Source organism: Lutra lutra, chromosome 11, assembly GCF_902655055.1.
Source record: "Lutra lutra chromosome 11, mLutLut1.2, whole genome shotgun sequence".
In the NCBI taxonomy this organism is placed as follows: domain Eukaryota; kingdom Metazoa; phylum Chordata; class Mammalia; order Carnivora; family Mustelidae; genus Lutra; species Lutra lutra.
This window is the reverse complement of record NC_062288.1, coordinates 91,188,672-91,203,665: the sequence shown is the minus strand read 5'-3', so window position 1 is coordinate 91,203,665 and position 14,994 is coordinate 91,188,672. Positions and strand designations below refer to the sequence as shown.

The window sequence follows — 14,994 nt, the reverse complement described above, 5'->3', positions numbered from 1 at the left end:
TTGAGCGCCTCAGTCACCAATGACTCGTAAGAAGAATCCACAAGAAGAAACAAAATAAAATACCAGTTATTGAAGTAGGCAAAATAATCTGTAATTCTGATGGAAGACAGGTGTTATTTTAAAAAGAAGGGAAAAAAATCTTGGGGTGGGGGAAGAGGAGAGCAAAGGAAAAGCAGGTGAACCTCTGGTCTGTTTGGATTTGTACATAATCTTTGAAGAGATTTTTACAGCTGGACTTACGGAGACCAAGGGACTCTGTCTCTTCCCCCCTCCCACTATGACAACATAAAATGCTTCCAGATATCGCCCAATATCCCCTGGACTGCAGGGGGGCCGGAGAGGTGCAAATTCGCCCCCTTTAAGAAGAAGTGCCTTTTAGGAAACTAAACCTAACACTACCTCAGGGCCTCCCGGTCGGTGCACGTGGACGGATACTGGGACTCCCATAATCCCGGGGACAGCTAGATGGAGTCCGGTATGGCCGGTGTCCTCAGAGCTGGATGCAGCTCACTTGCCACTTACCCAGAGTGCCCTCCAAAGGTGATTTCTGTTTGTGTCACTGTATCAGCGAGAGCTCTGCTCTTCTTCTACAAGGACATAAAATCACCTTGAGGTGACCAGTGCCCACAGTAAGCACAAACCAACACATAGAAGGTCTCTCACCCATTCTTACTCCCCACGTGTCAAACTTTTAGATTCTGATATTGAATCCTCAGGATTCTAAAGGGGACCTGGCTGCTCCAGGCTGGAGCTGAGGGAAGGGACCCGGCCGGAGTTCCCGGCCTGCCTTTCTAATGGTTCTTCAAAAGTTAAGCCACAGCTACATCCTAGGAAGCATTAGAAGGACCCTCCCCTTTTTCCTGCCCAGCTCTCTAACACCAGGGGCCCCGACTTGGTCTCCTATGTTCCAAAAGAGAAGGGCATAGGAGGGGCTTGTCCATAACCAAGACCTGCCTCAGTGTCCCTGGAGGGATAAAGGCTACACCCAAGTCCCAAACGAAATTTCAGAAAGGCCTCATGGTCATGTATGACAACAAATAAACAGACCTCAAGCCCATTCTGGTGAAGTTTGAGTGGAACATCACTGAGATGATCGGACAGCACAGGAAAGGACCAGATGGACACATCAGTTGGTAGCAGAGTCAGGAAACATCCCATATGGGAAATGCCGCTTTTGAGCTCCCTCTTTTATTTGTAAACAGAAGCCAAAAAGAACTGATAATACTATGCTTTAAAGGCACTGCCCGAATTCTCCTCAGCCCCTGCACACCAGCTAACTAGTGGCAGTGATAAGGGGCCAAGGGTTTCCAGAATATTCTCTCCAATAGATAGATAAGAGAAACCCGGTAGCCAGCAGAGGAACCCAGTTCAGTTCAACCAACTTTAATTGAGCCACCTGCCAGACACTGGATGGATGTGGGGCCCTGGGATTCCGTAATCAAACCTCACAAAGCTTTTGGGGAGGGTATCTAAATACAAGCTTACCCACTGAATTTTGAGAAGGTTCAGAAGGAGCAAAAGGAAGTTTATGTAAATTTCATGGGTGAACGGGGTGAGAAATATGGAAAAGGGCCTCTGGAGGTAGACTCTTGGCCATTCTCGTGCTGTAAGGAAAGTCCAGATAAAAATGATGATGGTGGTTTACCCTGTTCTTAAGGGGGCTTGCTGACTTCCTCCAAGCCAACCTATTCTAATTTGTAACAGTAATTACAGTCAACAAGTGTACCTTAGCTTACCCAAATCCTCCTAATTCAAACTAAGATGGTACCCAGGAGAAGGTTGGTTCTTTCTCTCCATCTGTCTTCCCTTCCCCTCTCCCTTAACCTTAATCTGGGGCCCTGTAAGGACAAGAAAGACTAAAGGTCCTTAGGAGGGAATAAGGGCTCTCAGGGAGGGACAGATAGCCTGTCCCTTTTATCTTCAGCTAGAGTTAAGACCTGCCATTCTGTGTCCCAGGGAAAAGATAGGAATAAGTAGGCTCAAGGGGGCTAAAGGCTTTGAAATTCTTTATGTAGTTTTATTTCTGCAACAAAAGGGAGTATTTCTCTAAATTGCATTATTTTCCAATGGAATCTCCCCCCCTTCCTGATTCTGTTTTCTTATCAGCAACTTCTAAAAGTTTTAACTTCTCTCTGATCTTTCCGCTGCAGAGGCTATCTCAGTGCGAGCTACACAGTCAACAATCATTGGGCCCTGTTCCCATTTCTCAAACCCCAAGGCGGTAATCCATGCATATCAGGAGGGAGCAAGGTCCCATCCAGCCAAGCTGGGTTAATCACTCCTGACGCCCCTCACGGATCCTGGCGACCTTTTGTAACTTTTGTGCAAGAGTTTGAGGACGCTCGTTCTGAATCCAAGGGAGAGATAAACAGAACAAGATTTGTCAGGCTCCTTGATTGCCAGCCAGCCTCAGGGCAGGTCAGATCTGAGCCCAGATGGTTTAGGACGATGTATAAATTGAGGAACCCAGAGCTTGCTTGGACCCTCTGTGCAATGGCCCTCCAAGACCACTGTTAAGGTCCTTGGAAAGTCACCCCCTCATCCCCGAGAGTAAGTCAGTGACCTTTCTCAGCTCCGTTAATCAGTGGGATTCCTAGCGGCCAGCACTACTAAAGGCTGAGGTTAAGGAGGGCTGGTTGTCGAGAACATTGTTGTGCTTTTTTATTCGATGCACCACAAGGCTGTATAGCCAGCCACGTGGCGGTGTTGGGGAAAACTGGTAAATTTCCAGGCCTTCCCTTGCAGGTAGATAGCACTTTTGATTCCCTTTATTGGAGGGATGTTTTCCATGTGTATCAGGCAGGGGGGGATGAAGTCCCAGAGCGGTGAGAATCAGACACTGGTAGGGACACGGGTTCTCAACCAGGCACAAATATTCCCCCCAGGGACATTTAGCAACTTCTGAAGGCATAGGTGGTTGTCACAATCGGGAGTTACTACTGACATCTAGTGGGTAGAGGCCAGGGATGCTCTTCACGCCCAGGACAGCCCCCCACGGCATAGACTTTTCCAGCCCTACAATGGGCCAATCTCAGAGCTCACACGTGAATCAGTTTCACAAATGGATCCCAACTTTCAGTCACCCCAAGAACACCAGTATCCAATCAACTCGATGCCAAAATATTCCGCCGCGTGCCCGAGCTGTGCGCTCCGTCTTTAGAGCCTGTGATCTTGGGTCTGGACACAGTTCATTTCAGTACCCATCCTGCACAGTTTCAGGCACCGGCAGAGCTGTGATACCCTAAGTCTGGTGGTGTCGCTGCCACAGACCACGTGCCAGGCACCGGTCCACCCAGGGAGCAGCCATTACAGCACACACCCAAGTGTGGGCCCCACCATGGATCCCCACATGGCCCTGCCAAGGCCAGCTCTAACCTCCCAGGGTTGTGTCCTGGGACCCGTGTTTGAGTCTGGATGCCTATTGCCTCCACCCCGGGTCTCATTTGGATTCTCCATGGCAGTGGTTCTCCCTGTGACTAACTGCCCACTTTCCTCCCCTTCCAGGAGGCTGCGTGTGCTTACGTGTTGATCGTGACTGCTGTGTATTGGGTGTCTGAGGCCGTGCCTCTCGGAGCTGCAGCACTGGTGCCTGCCTTCCTGTACCCGTTCTTCGGAGTCCTCCGGTCCAGCGAGGTTAGAACATTGGTGGCCCAGCTCCCTGCTCAGGGCCCTGCTGGGCCAGTGAAAGAGGGCTCAAGGTGAAGGGAGAGTCCCAAAGCACTTAAGGACAGGGCTTTCTTCACCCTCTGGAAAAACCTCTTAGCACTAAGCCTTTGCAGCTGCTATGCCAGGCCCTGAGTTCCTCTCCCATGACCCTCATCTCCCTCAAACTGCCTCTTTCAGGAAGCCTTACTCGACTGATCACATCCAATTGCTCCTTCAGTCTGAAACCCTCTAGGAACTGGGGGGTTAGCACCTATAAGCAACCTGCTGTTGACCTTTTTCAGTCTTTTGTATCCACTTAAACTATAAGGCAGGAATCAAAGGTCGGAATCGGGTTTCCCAGGTCTTTGGAATCTCATTATAAACCTCAGCCCCTATACAGTAAGTGCTCAATAAATGTGTGTTGACAGAGAGACTCATGATGTTTTCCTGAGTCCTGACAATGTTTTCATCCACTTCCCCTAAAAAAAGAAAAAAAATTTCTATTCCTTCTTCCCCAACTCAAGATTACTGCATATTCTTTCCTTGACCTCTGTCTACCTAGAAACTGCCCTCTCTGTCCACTCTCTTTCTCTCTCTCTCTCTAGGGCATCCTTAAAAACTCATCCAGAAATTGTCAATATCGAGCCCAGGTTGTGGTCAGATTTCAGGGCATACACTTAACACCCAGCACAAGTGGGAAAGAAGAAAAACACAACCAGAACCCAGAAGCAAGATGAAAGATGGTCCCCATCCATTACTACCTGGTTCTGTTTAGACTCTTGTCACAGCACCTGGTCTCTGCTTAGAGCTTCTGATAAAGATCGAATGGTAGCGACGAAGGACAGAGACAAAGAAGAAGGATGAAAGGGAACCAATGTTTGCAGGCCTACAAGCAATCAGGCACTAAGTGGAAGTACTATATTACTTAATGTAATACCCCTGAGATCTCTGCAAGGTGGGTGTTAGTATTTTCATTCTGCGGATGAGTGAAGAGACTCAGAGAGTTAAGAATCACACTCAAAATCCAAGGTAGGAGGTAGCAGAACTGGATTCAAACTCATACCCATTAGATTTCAAAGTATATTCTTGCTTGCTACTCTACCAGACAGACTCAACTGACCAATCTGATTGTTAGTTTGTGTTTGGGGTATTTGGGTTTTTGGTCTTCACTGAGTTTTTTGTTGCAATCTTTTTTTTCCTGTATTGTTCTTGTTTGGGGGTGGAAGAGTTGGTGGCAATGGGTAGCTGTAGTAGTCAAAAAGGATGGGAGCCCCCAAACCATCAGCAGTGCTTTTATTCCTGGAAATGGGTACAACACCAAGATCCTGGAGAGTCACAGAAAAGCTAGGCTGTGACCTGCATCACCCAGCAGTTGCTCCAAAGTGTCCCCTTCCTTTGTGGAAACAAGAATAGGTAGTTTGGTCTGAGGGCCTGCCTAAAAGAACCACCAACCTTAAACACGACTGTTCTTAAGAAAAGCATTTAAACTTATTCTACAGATTTCTCTTTAAAAGTCAGACACCAGAAGCCCATGAATCAGGGGGTGAAAACAGAGGGCAGAGGAAAAAAATGACATTATAGAAAGAATTGAATCTTAACTAACATTTAACGTGAGCTAACTACTAATTAAAAGATTTCTATCTTGTATTTCACAATGGGCAGCCCCAAAGCCAGCAGCATGACAGCCTTGAAGTAGATGATGTCCCTCTTTCTCCAAGGGCTGCCAGGAGTCGTCCAGAGGGGTGGCCCACTCAGCGCCTCCGCACGGTAGAGATGTTGCCAGCAATGGTTCATCCAAGGGCCCACCCCTCTGCACAGCCAGGAAGGCCAGACCTAGAAGGCCATCTATTGAGTCAGTGGTTTGTGGGCATAACATGACTTTGTGAGGAGAAAAGGAAGACTGTCCGGTGAAGGGCAAGTTCTGGAAAGTTCTGGAGGAGCTAGAGGGCAAATCTTGTCATTTGAGGTGAAAAGTCCTACCCCATCTGAAAAAGTAGTGGTGGCTGGCAATGATAATTAACAGTTGGTCTATAGGAAGCAGATTCAGCCAAAGCTAGTCTGTTTAGTTAGCTTTTTAAACTCAGAGTAGAGGAAAATGCCAGTTAAGTAGAGGACAGGGCTTATGACCCTTGGTGAGCCACTCAACTTTGAGATGGAGACCTTGTCCACCACCAGCAGCCACGCCCCCACGCCAGCATGTGCCAGGGCTCTCCGGGAAAAGGCAGTCAGATCATCTACTTGTCACTCCCCAAACCCACATTGTGCTTGCCTCGTCTTGCTTTGACTCAAAGTTCTTTTTTTTTTTTTAATTTATTTGACAGACAGATCACAAGTAGGCAGAGAGGCAGGCAGAGACAGGAGGAGGAGGCAGGCTCCCCGCTGAGCAGAAAGCCCGATGCAGGACTCGATCCCAGGACCCTGAGATCATGACCTGAGCCGAAGGCAGAGGCTTTAACCACTGAGCCACCCAGGCGCCCCTTGACTCAAAGTTCTTTCCACTTTCCTCCACTGTTAAAATCCTGCCCAGTTACCCTCTACAGTGAAGCCTTTCCAAAGACCTCAGCTAAAAGTGCTGCTCCCTTCCCTTGGAGCTGATCTGACGTCCTTAGCCTTGAAGGGGTACATCAGACACACCTGACAGCAACTTTCTGCGGACATGTCACCTCACCACAAAGATTTGCAGCCCCTGGGATTTATGGCATCTGTGGACTAGATCCTTGTGCTCAGTGAAGGGTTTTTGGTTGCAGGGTTTCCAGACTGTGTGCAATAGTGTGCTTTCCACCTGAAGGAAGGCCTGTGGGTAGGATCAGTGTGACTCTAGAACCGTGGCTTTTTTTTTAAGGTTTTTTTTTTTTTAATTTATTTGACAGACAGAGATCACGAGTAGGCAGAGAAGCAGGCAGAGAGAGAGGAGGAAGCAGACTCCCCCCTGAGCAGAGAGCCTGATCGGGGCTCAATCCCAGGACCCTGGGATCATGACCTGAGCCGAAGGGAGAGGCTTTAACCCACTGAGCCACCCAGGCGCCCCTAGAACCATGGCTTTTGTCCCTCATGTTATTCATTCAACATTCAGAAAAATATTTCCTGAGTTCTCTATCTAGCAGGCGCCATCTGGGACGTTACAGGACCCTGACTGTGACAAAAATGAAACACGGAATTTCTGCTCTCTCGAGTCTCACAGCTGATGTATGCATACAAATGGTTCATTTTTATGGTGATGACTTGAGAGTCAGCAGGGGTTAAGAGTTTGTTGTGTGCAAAGCTTAGACTTCCTTCTTTCTGCCTTGCCGAAAAGTGATACAAAATGATAGACTCCTGAACTTGAGAAGCTTCTACTCTAAAAAAGAGAAGGCACAAGCCAAATGGGAAAACACAGAAGACCCATACGGTAATGCCTCGTTTTCTGGCCCTGCAGAGGATTCACCCAATTCCCCAAGAGGGAATGTTCTAGATAAATGAAATACACCCCACCAGGTGCCCAAACTTTCTTTTGACCACTTTTTGATTGATGTCTTTCTAGGAGGCTTTATAATTTCCCCAGCCTTTTAAACAGAAGTTGTTGAAAACAAGTTAACTTTTTCTCTGGAAACTTCACAATTTCCAGGGGGAAAAAATTTCTCAATCTAAGGAGCCAGTGTGGGCTGGATGATAGCACAGTTGAGTGACTTGAGTGCTGGCTGAACAGCTGAACCTTAAGAATCTTGAGTAATGTACCGGCAATAGACTAGAGGGAGAGCCCAAGTGAAAATACGAGAGGTACGTTATCAGATCTGCAGATGACTCGAAGCTGGATGGGCCAACTAATTAATGATGACAGAAACAAGGCTGACAGGATGAGACAATGGCCTGGGACTGACAAAATGACGTTTCATAGGGATAAATGTTCACAGTGTGTGTGGAAAAGACCTTGGCTTTTAGTTGAGTACAGAGGCAGCATGAATCATCTATCAGCCCAGTGTAGCTGCCAAAATCTGGAGCACGTACCATATGCCAAGCACTCTGGGAGGTCCTTGATGTGCTCCGTGTCACTTAACCCTTTGTAAAGAGGTTCTCAGTTCTGTCTTTACGGAGGAGTTCAGAAATGGAAGTTCAGAGAGGTTAAGAAGTCAGGATTGGACCCAGGAGTGTTTGCCCCCAAAACGTGTGTTCTTAACCACTGGCCGATAGCTACTGAAGTCTGCTGAGTTAATAAACGTCTGTGCCCAGAGCATCAGATTCTAGATCAGGAGCTCGTGCGGTGGTGGGTAGCTAAGATGTCTCCAATCTAGAATGTGAGTCACACGAGGAAAGATGAGAAGACTCAAGAGGGACGTGATTTCTGGCTTCTGCAGCTCAACACACAAGGCTCAGAGGCTCAAACCAGAACCAGAGTCCACGCACGGTAAGAAAGACCCGCTCCATGTGTGGGAAGATGCCGGACTGGGCAGCCAGGTGGGGTCTGTGTATTCCTGGTCCTGGGAAGGCAAGCCGAGTGACCAAGTCAGGGACATTAGAGGTAGATTTCGTGCCTTGGGAGAGGGGATGGACTCAAAGGGCCCTTTGACTTTGGGATTCCATGATCTTCGTGTTGGCATCCTGCCGCTATTTCTGTCTGTGGGCGAACAGAGCTGAGGCCAGGAGTTTAGGTTTGTTCTTTATTTTACCTCCGTTGTGACTCTCACGACTATCATTGTATCTGCCTGGGGATCATCTATGCCTTTCTAAGGTGCTGCCACAGCCGGGGACAATCAAATTAGCTTAGATTTACTGTTTCCAGGAGGCTGGGAGCGAGAGCACTCTCTGGGGCAGGAAGAGGCATGGTTGGAATGCTGGGGCTTGGGAGGAGTCTCCAGGGTGTCCAGGGGCAGGAACGACTTCCAGTAGAGATGACATCTGCTTTCTATCTCTCCCCTGCCCAACATACACTCACACACGCGCACACACACAAACACACCCCCCCTCTGCTGTCTCCACGGCCCTGCACTGCCGGCCCCTGGCAAGTGTCCGTGGCATTCCAGCTCCAGCCAGGAGAGGACAGGGAGCAGGGCAGCTCCAGCTGCGATAACAGAACAGACTCAGCAGCCCCATGACACTGAAGTTCAATGTCACAAATCTGCTTCCCTGTTGGTTCCTGATCCCTCTGACCTGCCAGATTGCCGACCAGCCCCCAGACCCTGACTTTCTCTGTCTTTTTAGACCTGGGCACATTCTACGTGCCACTCTCTGCTCTGCCTTTCTGGCCTCTGCTCACCACAGGGGCTGACCCCCTCCATACAGGCCCACGGGGAGGGAGGCTGAGCCCCCTGCCTGAACCCCAGCCGTCCCTCACCCACAGCCAGCCAGATGCAGCCCAGAGCTGAGCTCCACACCCAGTCCGTGTGTGGGGCCTGGGACCGGGAATCTCCAGACACTGAAGCCTCCTGAGGCCAACTTAATGCTTCTGGGGGAAGAGCTACTCCCTACACAGGAGCCAGCCCCTTTGCCAATGGACTCTGTTGAGCCCAACCCCCTGCCTCAGTTTCCTCCAGTGGAGGCGGTCCATGAGGTCCCAGAGAAGAAACTGGGGGTGCTTTATGATTTAGCTAACCAGACTTCCGGGCCAGGTCAGCGCTCATCAGTCTCTCCCTGCTTTAGGCTTCTCTAGGGCAGGGTTTGCAAAGAATGTTTTTTTAGCAAAAAAACCTTCTCTTTATACCACATCTTGGGAGACTCAATACATAAAACAGATGGAAGAGGAACTCCTGCTCAAACTGGGCAAGGAGGCCCAGAGCCCCAGCTGCGGAGGCCCTTCCCTCGGGCTTCATGACATTTCAGACACAGTGAGTGTGGTTGGCAAACCTCTGGCCTTGGGGAGTGTAATTAGGTGCTCAGGAGCGTGTTGGAGCCCGCAGAGGCTTATCCAGCAGGGACAGCATTCCTTTCCCCAGGGAAAGTCCCGGAGTCAGGTGCGCTGGCTTTGGCTGCCTTGGCGCGGCACTGGCTGGAATGCTGTACCCTGGGCTCCAGCTCGGGCTGGGGGCTTAGCTCTGTGCTGAGGGGGAGCTACCCTCATCACCCACTCCTGGGGTCTAGAGGATTTTCCTATAAAATTGTTCGGATGTCCAGAAGAGCCTCAAAGTAAGTCCGTTGCCAGAGGCCACCCCTGGTCTCCTGAGGGCTTGCCATATTCCCACCATTCCTAGAGGTGCCCACAGCTGACCTGCAGAGCGTCTGCATTTCTGGGGTACCCCCCCGCCAAAGCTGCCAGATGGCCACGTCAGGGCACGGTGAGATCCACCCCACCTCCTGCGGTCTCTGGCTGCTGCCACCAGGAGCGAGTGGCAATGTGGAAAGGGTTGGGGGTCCAAGCTGGGAATAGGGTAAACCTGAGTTTGAATTCAGTTTTGTCACTAACCAGTCTTGAGCAAGTTGTAATCTGTACAAACTGCCCTTTACTCTTCACTCGCCTGAAAAGGGAGGATCTAGAAAACAGCGACCTTCCAGGGAGCTAAGGGTTCTCCCCGTGCGCAAGCGCCTTCCCCAGCAGGATGGATGGGCTGGACCTCAGGCCTCCTCCACCGGGGTGGCCCCAGGGAGGCCAACTCACATTCCTCCTGAGCTGAGCCTGCTGTCCGGAGTGCCCTTCTCCAAAGTCTAGGAACAGAGCCACAACCTTTACAAAAATTGTTCTAAACATTTAAAACCTAACCTATCTAGAGATCAATCAATAATTCCGCCTTCAAAGAAAATAATGTTTTAAAAGCTCATCACTAATGGATGTCGCCTGTGATTCACTCACTTTGAGCTAGTTAGTGAAGGACCCCATGCGCCGGCCCTTCTGTCCTTGGGCCTCTGCCTCCAGCCCGGCTCCCACTTCACTGAGAAAACTTGGGGGAATCTTTGGTTTTCAAGCCCCACCTTGCTCCTTCTTATTTCATTTCTTTCTCTTCTTCCCTCCTTCGGTTGTACTGATCTCCCTGGCATTGCCCTCAGTCTCATCTTGAAGCTTTTTATCCTTTTTCCACTTCTTTAATAATATGGACATTTATTGAGCACTTCCTGTATGCCAGGCACCATTCTAAGACCCTGCCTGCATTATCTGACTCGAGGCCATGCCGTGACGGATTAAATGAATTGTGTATCGTGACTCTCGCCACTGAAGACATTGGAATGACGGGGCCACGGGGTTCCATGGGTTGCCCAAAAGCCTTCAGCTCATCTGCGGGGAAGCCACCCTTCAAACCCAGCTCATCGGAACTCCAGAGCCCATGGTGTTGCTCCTCTCTGCCCCGCCTTTCCAGGCAGCCTCCCTGAGCACATCTCTTCTAAAACACTGTCCAGGAACACCTCTACTCTCCAAGCTCAGGGCTCTGGCAAACAGAAAAACCGCAGAGCAGAAAAGCAGAAAAGGCAAGAATAAAATCACCACTGCAAACATCACAGACTCCGCGGACTCTGCTTCCAAGAGGAGCGTGCGTTTGGAGATCCTGTTCCTCTTGGCACATAATTCTAACGAGCTTTGTTATCTAGTTCCCCAACTCAGAGAATATCAGTTTCAGAAATTAGGTAGTGGGGAAAGGAATGCCCACAGCAAGCAGGAGTAAGCAACGCAGGTTGGAAAACGATGAAAATAACCCTCAAGAATCCTGGAACCCACGTGTTCCCTGAGGGGTTCTGAATAACCAAGGTTTTATTGTAAAACCAACCAAACAAAAAAACCTACTGGGCTGGACAACTAACAAACACCACTATCAGATAGAATTTTGATTTATGAAAGTGGAAAGGCAGCTTCGTGGCTGGGTCCACTCTGTGTGCTAATGGCCACAGAGCAGGTCAGCCTTTGCGTGGAACACCAAGGGACGGAAAGACCTGCCAAAAATCCTGGTGGCCCGCCCCACAGGCTAGCTGATTTGCATCTGTCATTTACTCTTGACAACAGCTTTACAAAAGGTAGAGACGCACATGATCTTAGATGGCTGAATGAAGCCCAGAGAGGTTGGCTAACTTGCTCACTCTAGAGCCCTCATTCTTGCCCACTTGGCTGTGCTGCTTCTTAAGCACAAACTACAGCCAGGCTGCACGTCCCAAGCACATGACACCCATCACAAGGCGGCAGGAGGGCACGCGAATAGACCTAAGCCCACCAAACACCAAGTATGAAAACAGCCCAGAGCCCGTCTCCCAGCTATTTAGGGCCAGAGTCAGGACTGTGATCATGAATGAAGACAGGAATGTGTGCCTACGCTCTCACGGAGACCAAGAAGACTCCCCTAGAGTTGAATTAGACGCACGGCTTCCGGATGGCCCACCCTGACATGTTGTGTAGTAGCTTTGGATTCAGACACACCTGGATTGATATCCCACCCCTGCCCTGCCCCTTGCACTCTGATCTTTAAGATTTCCTTAACCCCTCTGAGCCCGCTTCGTCCGTCACCTGCCAAGTGAGGTACTAACCGCGCCTGTCTCCTAGACTGTTGATGAGAAAGTGAATGTGAAATGGAAATGTCCTGGCAAGGAGAGGGCCCTCTCAGCAGGGCGGTTCCTTTCTCCTTCCCCTTGAAAGGAATCCTGAGAAAGTGGCCTCGCCTGTCCTGTAGGCTCTGGGCTCCTAAAAGGCCATCACAAACTGGTATTCTACTATGATATGTGCCAAAGAGGCAGAAAAGGAAAATGTTGCCAGCCAGTCCCCTGGGAAAGTAACAACAATAGCACTGACCTTTTGGAAGGCCTTGCAGGGGCCTCAAGTCACACGGCCAGGGGAGGAACAGTACTGAGTCTTGTGTCTTCTGTGGGTTTCCTCCTGGGGAGACAGAGGAAAAGCGAACACCAATTCTGCCCCCAGAGCTGCCTCCTAGACCTCTAGGAAAGTTAGGGTGCAGTGAGAAAGGTCCTAGATACCACCCCTTCCCCACCCCCTCCCCTGCACCCTCCCCAGCCCCAGCCTAAGCCTCAGGCATCCCGCGGTGCCTCCACGTCCCACTAGGGGGCAGCATCTTCACCCATGCCCACGCAGCCCAAAGGCCTATCCGCCCCTCCCAGAGGGGACTCTGCCCTAGAGACACCAGCCCAGCAGGACATCTCTCCCCTCGGGAAACATTAGCGACAGTGCCAACTGACGCCTGGGTTTGGGGACAAGAACTAGATTAAGCAAAAGCAGGGGGCTGCCTTCCCCCTCTGTGACCCCAGCAAGTCCCCCACCTCTGCCCAACCCCCATCCAGGGTCAATAACTTCTATCTTTGTTAACAGATTCTTCTGGAATTAAGCACCATACAGTATTCTTATTTGATATTCTATTTTTTAAGAGTTTATTTTTAATCTTTATACCCAACGTGGGGCCGGAACTCACAACCCCAAGATCAAGAGTCGCATGCTATCCCTAGTGAGCCAGACAGGCACCCCTCTTATTTTATATTCTTTTTTTAAATTAATTAATTTATTTATTTGAGAGAGATGAAAGAGAGCATGAAAGGGGAGAAGCAGACTCCTTTCAGAGCTGGGAGCCTGATGAGGGTCTCGATCCCAGGACTCCAGAATCATGACCTGAGCCAAAGGCAGTGGCTTAACCAACTGAGCCACCCAGGAGCCCCTCTTATTTGATATTCTTATGTTAATTCTCGAATTATCACTTGTAGACATTATCAGTTGATTTCCAACGACAGCAGATGAGGATTTTATCCTCTTAGCACCCTCTCCTTCTGCCTCCCGCTTCCCAGTATAGGTACCCCACGGTTTTGGTTAATTCAGTAATCAAAGTTTAGCAGTATGATTATATAGATTGTGTTTATTTCCAACACCACATATTTTACTATATTTACATTTCCTGCCTTTTTCATTTCTCCTGCAATGAGAAATGTCCTTGTTTTCCCCCTTTAAAGAGGGTTTATATTATATACGTCAAACAGACAAAATGTCAAGCAGTCGGCTGCGCCAACAGCCCTCACCTCCGTGCCTCCTGCTTGCGGGTCTCTAGGGGAGCATCCTGAGTTGGGCTGGGCGCATGCGCCGCACTGGGCGCATGCGCTGGGCAGGGCTGGAGGGGCTGACGCGCTGCCTTCCCGCAGGTGGCCGCGGAGTACTTCAAGAACACCACGCTGCTGCTGGTGGGCGTCATCTGCGTGGCGGCTGCCGTGGAGAAGTGGAACCTGCACAAGCGCATTGCTCTGCGCATGGTCATGATGGCCGGAGCCAAGCCGGGCATGTAAGTAGCCCTTGGGGTGCCCAGCCACTCTGCGGCCCCCAGCTCTCAGGGGGCCACCTGGACAGGGCTCCTGGGCCCCCGGGTGACTCCGGGTCCGGGTGTTTTACTACTAATGGGGATGGAATGACGTCAGGGCTGCTGGGCTGTCGATCATGGAAGAGAGATGTGTGTGTGACGTTGGTGTCATTTATTACCACAGTCTCAATAATTTATCCAGGCCACGTAGACTTCACGGGCAGCAGGTTACAAAATCCAAGGGGCCCATTGGGTAAAAGGAGATGGACCAATGTAAGTTGTTTCTCAACTTTTTTTCCGGCGTTAACAGGGAAAGGGCTGGACAGGAAAATGGGTGTCTTCTCCTCTGTCATTTAAGGAGAGGTGGAGGTTTCCTCCCATCCCATCCTGAGTTTTTGTTGTCACTGGTTCAGACCACAGCTCAGACATGTTGGCTCTGACCAGGCATCTGAGATGCCCTCCAGGCCCCCAGCCCTGTCCTCTTCTCTGTCTGCTGTCGGCAACGCCAAGGGGAAACATTCCCAACCTTGGGGAATGTGCGGCCAAGTCGGGATTGACAGTTCTGTGTTGCCTTCTGCTGCATGGAACAACCCTACCCTTCTCTTTCCTTCGGCATATGGGTCCCACCTCCTTCTATTTACAGCTTTCTTAGGACATTTTCTGTAAGCGGCCTGACTCCTTTGGGAGTCCGATGGGGTATAAATGAACAACATGGTGCCAGTTTCCAACATGAGTCCTCTGGATGAATACAGGTTAAGCCTCAAAGGAGGTTCCTGTCTCCCACTTAACCACAGCTTAATTTGGCGTCATTTGCCCCGTCACTCAGTAATCACCTTGGACCCCACACTCAACCTCCCAGACACACAACGGCATCTGCAATTGTGCTGGGGACTCCGCAGCTCTTTGAAACTACTGTGTACTCACACTCAAACTCAAGAAAGCTGATCCCACTGATTTCCATGCTTCTTCACTAAACTCCTCCCCATGCGTGTTTCCACACCCTGCCCCCACCATGGTGCTCTCTGTCTGCTGGTGGGGTTCCCCAGGGCAAGCAAACTCCTGTTGCTGTCACCCTAAACAGAAACAGCACCATTTGGCCTGCCTGACGTAATCCACACAAAAGGTGTTCCCACATTGCACCACGTCAGGGATCCCACCTCGAGTAAGAAACATGGGG

At 50.1% G+C, this 14,994-nt stretch overlaps 1 protein-coding gene across 1 annotated transcript in view; it reads left to right on the top strand.

The window, feature by feature from the left end:
- The window catches only part of SLC13A4 (solute carrier family 13 member 4), a 40,222-nt gene that overhangs the window by 2,281 nt on the left and 22,947 nt on the right, over positions 1–14,994 (top strand). The window contains exons 2-3 of the mRNA XM_047694532.1: positions 3,505–3,633; positions 13,666–13,802. Coding sequence (XP_047550488.1) covers positions 3,505–3,633; positions 13,666–13,802 — 266 coding nt within the window. The remainder of the gene's footprint in view (positions 1–3,504; positions 3,634–13,665; positions 13,803–14,994) is intronic.